This window comes from Mandrillus leucophaeus, unplaced genomic scaffold, assembly GCF_000951045.1.
Source record: "Mandrillus leucophaeus isolate KB7577 unplaced genomic scaffold, Mleu.le_1.0 Scaffold13, whole genome shotgun sequence".
Lineage (NCBI taxonomy): Eukaryota > Metazoa > Chordata > Mammalia > Primates > Cercopithecidae > Mandrillus > Mandrillus leucophaeus.
This window is the reverse complement of record NW_012101254.1, coordinates 6588807-6597569: the sequence shown is the minus strand read 5'-3', so window position 1 is coordinate 6597569 and position 8763 is coordinate 6588807. Positions and strand designations below refer to the sequence as shown.

At 40.5% G+C, this 8763-nt stretch overlaps 1 protein-coding gene across 8 annotated transcripts in view; it reads right to left on the bottom strand.

The window, feature by feature from the left end:
- DTNB (dystrobrevin, beta) overlaps window positions 1–8763 on the bottom strand; it is a 304675-nt gene that overhangs the window by 113057 nt on the left and 182855 nt on the right. For all 8 annotated transcript variants that reach the window (XM_011972686.1, XM_011972688.1, XM_011972690.1 and 5 more), the window contains exon 9: window positions 2198–2275. In XM_011972686.1, the coding sequence (XP_011828076.1) occupies window positions 2198–2275 (78 nt within the window). The remainder of the gene's footprint in view (window positions 1–2197; window positions 2276–8763) is intronic.

Genomic DNA, 8763 nt, shown 5'->3' with positions numbered 1-8763 from the left:
CCCACTCCCCCTCTTCCCCCGTCACCGGGCACCAAGGTGTACACCCTTATGTACTTGGGTGACTTAGCATGACCGAACTAGTAAATGATGAGAAGAATTCAGATGGGAAATGCTACTGAATGAGATGGTATTCTTATAATTAACATGAAAACTATGACCTGAATTCTTTGAATAGGCCACCTTATCTGCCTGGTTTTGAAATGGAAACATCTTTGATGTGGAGTCTGGGTTTGAATGCTATGGGTGTTTAACATAAAAAACTGAAGTCCAAGGGCAGCAAGGGTTATCGTAATATCTAGGTAGGTGGGACGGGCTTAATTGCTTTGTAGTCGTCCATAAAAATTCCTTTCCTGCTTGAGAGGGCATTACTGGTAAATCATTCTGTCTCTTCCTCACTTATTCTCACATTCCAGTTTACTTCCTAAGTCATAAAAATAATATATGAAATCCTCACATAAACCCCAAAAGGTAGATATTATTTTTGTCCCCATTCAGAGATAAGAAATTGAAAACAAGGCCAGGTACGGTGGCTTGCGCCTGTAATCCAGCACTTTGGGAGGCTGAGGTGGTTGCATCACTTGAGATCAGGAGTTTGAGACCTGCCTGGCCAACATGGTGAAACCCCATCTCTACCAAAAAAAAAAAAATTAGCTAGATATGGTGGCAGGTGCCTGAAATTCCAGCTACTCCGGAGGCTGAGGCAGGAGAATCACTTGAACCTGGGAGGCAGAGGTTGCAGTGAGCTAAGATTGGGCCACTGCACTCCAGCCTGGGCGACAAAGAGAGACCGTGTCTCTGAAAAAAAAAAAAATTAAATTAAAAATGAAGACGAGAACATTTCAAGGTAAGCAAAGAGCCAGCATTCCAACTCAGACAGAGTCTGGCTCAAGAGTCCATGCTCTGGTGCCCTGCACCACTCAGCTCTGCCCAGAAGCAGTGGCCTGACTCTCTCACTGCTGGAAAGTGCCCTAACGAGGCTAAAGGCAAGTACTCTTACCTGGTCAGGTCCTGGGTCTCCACACAGGTAATGTATTATCAGGCCACTCTGGTTTATTAAGTCCCTAACTTCTCTCTTCAGGGTAGTCCTACACTTTACTCATTAGCTTCCTTGTCAGGCTATTGCCCAAACTTGCTTGATGATAAGAATCAGCTGGAATAAAAATGTAGCTTCTCAAGATCCTATCTTTAGAAATTCCAATTCACTGGGTATGATGTTGTCCCAGAAATCTGTTTTCAACAAGTGACCCAGGTGATTCTTCTCATCAGTCAGGTTTGAGAAACATTGTCCTAGGAGTTTCAGCCAATGGGAACAAACATCATTGTCTTAAGCACTATGTATTACATAGTCAAAATTTCTATAGCGTTTCCATAGCTGAATTAATCCAAAGCAATCGGTACATATGGCACAAAATGGTTTTTTTTCCAGGAAGGACTAGGGGGTGGGCTGGAATGTCTTTGTGGTTTTCTTGTTTTTGAGTGATGACTGTTAGAAAGAATTCTTTAATGGCCGTGCCCTTGAGGGAGTTTTTGCATTGCTCTGGTCAGGGAACAGTGTATACCAAATAGAAAGCCACTTTATATAGTTCTTTCAAGTCCTGCCTGAGAGAATTTTTGGAGAAGAGCAAGTTAAATAAAGAGGAGAAAGAAGTACACAGTTCTCATTCCTTGAAGGCCCCTAAAGCAAACTCCTTGCATAACCAAAAGAGAGACACTAGGGCTTTTCAACTTAAATGTTTATAAATCATATACAGAACGATTTAGGAGAAAATCTTATAAGGGATTAATTCAATTTACACCATCTAATCAAAGAGCAAAAATGATCTTTGACACTCAAATAATTCAAAGGCAAAACTGTTGAAACTCATGACTATCAAAACATTGTTTCAGGTTAAAAAACGGATCTGAAACGTGCCTAATCTGCTCTGACACTGTCACCACTGCTTGTCACAAATGAAGTTTCCACCTGAGGCACCACTGAAAGCCAATCTTCAGTTGCTGTATTTGTGAGTCAGTGGGGGGAAAAAAAGCAAAATAAAAAGTAGAAATTAAGACTAAAAGACGGCCAAAGGAAGAGAAAGCAAACCAGTCCTTTCTGCCTGGTGGAACAACCTGCTTTTTCAGGCCTCATTTCTGACAGGGGCACTGCAAATCAGTAGCAAAGGCCAACACTCAAGTCGAAGGCACAAGACATACGTACCTCTTGGTGGGAGTGGGCACTCCAGAGGACATGTGGCTAACCACGGTGTCATTCATATTAGTCAGAGGGCGAGGAGGACTGAAAGAAAAGACATTTGCCTTATATTAATAATTACCAACTAGGGAAAACAAGGGAAACGACAATAGGCATGATAAGAGCAAAGGGACCAACGATCGTTCGCGGTAAGCACAGCGGGACCCAGGCGGAGTGCGGCAGAAATCGATACTTCAAGCCTAAGTAAATTCAGCAAGAGGTTCTCTCTCACAAAGCCACAGGGCCACTGAGCTGTGGGTACCAGGAGAAGCAACTGATCATAAACACACTACCACAGGACATAACTTCGGTGGCTTTTGCTTTGTAGTTTTAGTACATAAGAATTTAAATTCTGCCCCTTGGTGAATTTCTCTACATTTTAGGTACAACATTACTAGGTGTCTGGCATTCATCATATATTACAAAGGTCGTAACATCGAGGTGCATGCTGTTCCTGAGATTTGGTTAGAGCTCACTGGTTTCCCTCAGACTTAGTTTGTAAACTTTTAACCAAAACAAACTGTTACATACCACATTCAAAAATAAGACTCTGGAACAAACTTTGATTAATTCTCTACTAGAATCTTAACAACAAATCCAAATTTTACACCTATACCCTAATTAGAATGTTGTCTTTTATAACCCCTAATCCAAACTTAAACTTGAAGGTTAGCATTTTTGATAACTCGTCTTTAGGTGCAGGTTTTCTGGACTCAGGTCTGTCCATTTCTCCTTCTTGTGAAAGTCCTGAAGGAATGAATTCAAGCTTCTCAAAAAGGTGCCAGGTATCTTGCCTTCCAGCCATTCTTCAACCCCTCTCCCTCCCTACTAGGTTCAGCTACAAAAGGGTTCTGTCTTGCATCTGGAATCAAATGACTATTGCTAAATACTTCTCCTGGAAAATTTCTCACTTCCTCTTTTAAACTGGAAGAAGTACAGTCATGTGCTGCACAATGATGTTTAGGTCAATGACAAACCACATATATTTTTATAATAGGTTACAATATTGTATTTTTACTGTACCTTTTCTATGTTTAGATATATAAATACCTCTGTGTAACAGTTGCCTCCAGTACAGGTTTGTAGCCTAGGAGGCTACATACATACACAGAGTGTACTTACACATACCTTGATGGTTGTGCCTGCTGCAAACCTAGGCTACACCACACGGCCTAGGTATGCAGCAGGCGAAACCACCTTGGTTTGTGTAAGTACACTCTCTGATGTTAACACAACACAAAATTGTCTAACAAAGCATTTCTCAGAATGCATCCCCCACTGTTAAGTTATGCATGATTATACTTCTCAGATTTGTCCATCAAAAGCATAAAACTGAAGCCGAAAGTCCTTCTCTCATATTTAGGTGCTTGGGAACTAACTACCTTCTGGTTTCTCCTTTCGTTTAAGGACAGAGTCAATTATGTATAACGTTTTTGGAGAGGTTATACTTAGCAATTCTTAGTGACTATTAAGGGACCACAGTCTTTATTGTTTTGCAGGTTTCGTAGTACATTCAAATAAAAGCTCAAGGGGAAATCTTTCAGGGAAAGCCAAGGAACCCAGACGTTAAAGAAGGATCTCTTCCTCTCTCCATCCATCTCTATGCATTTTTTTTTTTCTTCTTAAACCAACTGCATTTCTGTGTAGGTATTTTTAAAAATGATTTTTCCATTTAATGGAGAGGATCCAAGATGGAAAGTAATTTGCAAGGAACATATTTTGGTCTCTTGATTTTTAAGCCATAGTACTATGCTTATTGTTCTACATTCCTCCCTTTGTGACAGGCGTCTAAGTAAGACATTGAGAATTGAAATGCGCCTCTCTAGGATAGAAGTCAATTTCTAGTTATTTATCTGACTACCTGTCTTCAGACAGATATCCACTTAGGTCCCAAACTTTCAAGACTATTAATGCTAGTGGCTGTGCTGAGTTATAGTCAATTAATTGGTTGTTTTAGGTTGACTAATGATGGAAGTGAACACAGAGATTGGCTTACATTTAGTCCTATATTTATATTTTTGCCTCTGGTTCTTTTATATCAATTGCCCAACTGAAACAAGGAGACAATCCCTATGAAAGAACCAAACCCAGCACAACAGCTTTCTGGTCCTGGAAAGAGAATAGGCTTTTCTTTAATGTATTATTAGCAATCTATTTCCAAAAGAAGATAAAGACATTCTCACGTTGCTTTCAGAACTAATATAGTTACCTCCTATATATATTTTTTAAATTTTCAATAAATAATAGAGACAAGGTCTCACTATGTTGCCTAGGCTGGTTTTGAACTCCTGGGTTCAAGTGATCTTCCCACCTCAACCTCCCAAAGTGCTAGGATTACAGATGTGAGCCACCATTCCCGGCCACCTGCTATATTTCAATATTAAAGATATCACTGCATTCAATTTCCTTTTTGGTATTCTCAGAGGAAAAATGAGAATAAAAAATTATAATTCCTAAAACATAAATCCATGCAATAAAATTTCATGATTTGTAACAATTTGTTCTGATACCACAAACATCTTTATAATCACCAATATCTCTTGGTATATATCATGTTCAACTATTATAGCACAAATTTCAAAGCTTCTTCTCTAATATTCAAAACCAGACAGTAATGGTTATATTATAAACTATAAATTAATCGTAACTGACTCCCAAATGTCACAGCCTTTCTGAACTCCTAACGTGCTTTGCTAGAAAGACAGGCATATGTCTGCAGTTTAAAATGAAAGAAGCACTTGCAAACTTAAATGAGGTCTTTACTATAGAACCTCCACTAGAGCCACAATTCACCATGAAAGCCAACAGCTCAGATGCATTCTTAGAAGGCATAACATGGCCTGGGGAACACAGTGAGTCTCTGTCTCCACAAAAGAAAAAAAAAAAAAAAAAAAATTAGCCTGCTGGCCAGGCGCAGCGGCTCATGCCTGTAATCCCAGCACTCTGGGAGGCCGAGGTGGGTAGATCACAAGGTTGGAAGTTCAAGATCAGCCTGGACAAAATGTTGAAACCCTGTCTCTACTAAAAATATAAAAAATAGCTGGGTGTGGTGGCGGGTGCCTGTAATTCCAGCTACTTGGGAGGTGGAGGCAGGAGAATCACTTGAACCCGAGAGGCGGAGGTTGCAGTGAGCCGAGATCATGCCACTGCACTCTAGCCTGGGTGACAGAGCAAGACTCCATCTCAAAAATAAATACTAAAATAAAATAAAATAAAATAAAATAAAAATTAGCCTGCTGGCTGGGCGCAGTAGCTCACGTCTGTAAAACTAGCACTTTGGGAGGCCAAGGCAGGTGGATGGCTTGAGACCAGGAATTCGAGACCAGCCTGGGCAACATAGCAAAACCCTGTCTCTACAAAAAAAATACAAAAATTAGCTGGGTGTGGTGGTGCACGCTCGCAGTCCCAGTTACTCAGGAGGCTGAGGTGGGAGGATCACCTGAGCCCAGAGAGGTTGAGGTTTCAGTGAAACTGAGATTGTGCCGCTGCACTACAGGCTGGGTGACAGAGTGAGATCCTGTCTCAAAAAATAAAAAATAAAAATCAGTCTGGCATGGTGGCACGTGCTGTAGTCCTAGCTACTCAGGAGGCAGAGGTGGGAGGATCATTTGAGCCTAGGAGGTTAAGGCTGCATTGACTATGATTGCACCACTGCACTCCAGCTTGGGCGACAGAGCAAGATCCTATCTCCCCACCCAAAAAAAAGTAATACACTAAAAATGACTTCTGGCTCAAACAAACATACAAAACCTTCATTGTTCTTGTAAGACATAACTGAAAAGAGTATTTCCAGGTGTAAAGCAGACATTAATGCTACAAATTATAGAAACTTAAAAAAACAGAATTGGCACAACTTATTAGATTGGTTTTGCTGATTTTTAACATTTTAAACCAGTTGAGTACCTTGAGCACCAGATGTTCTGTATCTGTATCTTCCTTTGGTACAGATCTCAGCAAGGTATAGGCACTATTGAGTTTCATGATACCGAAATGGCCACCATCTATCACATGCTCCAGAAATGTGGGAGGTTCCTTCTTTGTTAATAAGATATACCATTTTTTCGATGGGATAGAAGCAGATGATGATATAGGTAGAAAGTATCTGGAGGTCAGTAGAGATGGTTTTTAAAAGACTTGGCAAGAATTTGGTACTTCTTAATTAAAGGGAAAGCATCACTGTTACTGCATAACTACTAATAAAAGATTACCTTTATTTCAATGACCTAACTGTATATAGATGGAGACAAATATGCAAGCAAATCATCACAATGCTATGTAATGAGTGCAGCAATGAAGTATGGTCGGCCCTCCATGTCTGTCGGTTCAACCAACTGCCGATGGAAATTATTCAGAGAAAAAGTTCCACAAAGTTCCAAAAAGTAAAACTTGAATTCACCATGTGCTGAGTACTACACTGAATCCTTGCGAAGGACGTGTGTGTAGGCATTGTGTTAGGTATTACAAGTACTCTAGAGATGACTTAGAGTATATGGGAGGATGCACATAGGTTATATGCAAACACTATAAAACTCAAGTTTTATTTCAGGGACTTGAGCATCCTTGGGTTTCCGTATCTGTGGGTGCTCCTGGAACCAACCCCCATGGATCCCGAGGGACGACTGACAGACCAAGTGCTGAGAGCCGCAGATGAAGATCAGGTACTTCTGCCTGGAGGAACAAGCGGCAAGAATCGTCACGGAAGGCCTCAGAGAGGAAGCATCATTCAGAAGAGTTTTCCAGATACAGAAAAAAAATTAAGAGGACCCCAGATAGAAATAGTATGTAAAATGGCATAGAAATCCAAAAATACATGAGAAACTGGGTCTAACTTATTTGACTAAAGGCATCTGAAAGGGAGTAGCTGGAAACACATCTAGAAAGCTAGAGGAGAGCCAGGATGTGAAAGGAGCTTGTCCTATCACAAAGTGAGAGATCTGAACTTTATATTGCAGACAGCAGGGGAAGCACTGAATGTAAGTCAAAAATCAATGTGACCATCACATCATTTTAAAAGCTCACCCTAGAATCTTGCAGATGCTGGTCTTTTATCAAAAGTGTGCATGGGAATCATCTGAAAAGCTTTCCGTAAGATAAGATACCCAAGCCCTACCCTCAGTTCAGTGACCCTGAACTTCTAGGGGTGAGGGGAATCTCTCCCCCATATAATAAATAAAGATATCATGTAGGATATATTTGGAAGCAGGGGAATGGAAGCTGGGAGGCCAGGTATGAGGTTATGGCAGTTGCCCAGATCAGTGACTATGAAGATGGACAGTAGTACTGAAGATGGGGGCGAGAGAAACAGAAAGCTATTGTGAAGACAAAACCAGTAAGAGAGGGTGACTGATTAAGTACACAGGGTTAGGAAGTAAAGAATAAGAGATTTTTACCTTGGCTACTGGGTGGTAAAATATCCGAACTAGAAAACACAGAGTAGGTAACAAGATCTGAGGTTGGAAAGGAGGAGGGATGGGTAGACAGAATGAGCAGGAAGGTAAGAGTGTATACGATTTCAGTTTGGAAATGGTTGGGTTTGAAGTACCATTGATAATAAGTACAGGTAAGTGGATGTCTAGAAAGCAGTTGAAAATAGAAGAATAGAACTCAGATGAAATGTTAAGTTTGAAAATATGTGAGTGTCATTAAACAGTACCTGTTCATTTCAGTACTCTGAACACTAAAAACGTGCATTTACTTACTTATTTATTTATTGTTTTGAGATGCAGTCTCTTGCTCTGTTGCCCAGGCTGAAGTGCAATGGCGCAATCTCAGCTCACTGCAACCTCCGCCTCCCAGGTTCAAGCAATTCCCCCCTCTCAGCCTCCCGAGTAGCTGAGATTAGGCATCTGCCATCATGCCCAGCTAATTTTTGTATTTTTTGTAGAGACGGGGTTTCACCATGTTGGCCAGACTGGTCTTGAACTCCTGACCTCAGGTGATCCATCTGCCACGGCCTTCCAAAGTGCTGTGGTTACAGGCATGAGCCACCGAGTCTGGCCGAAAACGTACATTTATATTTACTGTTTTTAGGCGGGGTAGGAGAGGTCTGGGGACCTGTGCAGTGAGAGGGTGGCTTAGATAACAGAAACAGAGGTTCTGGTTATTGGGGAAACACATCTATTACAAAGCACAAATTGAACTTACTGGTAGAAATAATTTTTTCATGTAGTTCCCTGGTGGCCAGGCCCCTCCAATTCATTCTGGTGATGCTCTGAAATACAGACTAACTAGAAATTAAAATTTCTACAAAATCTCTCTTAAGGGTTTTAAAATCATCTGTAAGAATAGATGAATAACTTGTACCTTTAAAAATATTTCAGGACAGATTATATATAACTGTGTATTTATTTCATTTATCGGATATTTGCCTACAATGTGGCAGGCACTGTGCTAGCTTCTGGGAATAAAAACTAAAAAGATGAAAACTTAAGTCTTACAAAGAAGAAAAATTTAGAAAAAATAATTATAATACAATGTAGTAAATGCTTAATAGAAGTAAGAAAAACTGCTATATGCATGGGAAAATACTGAGA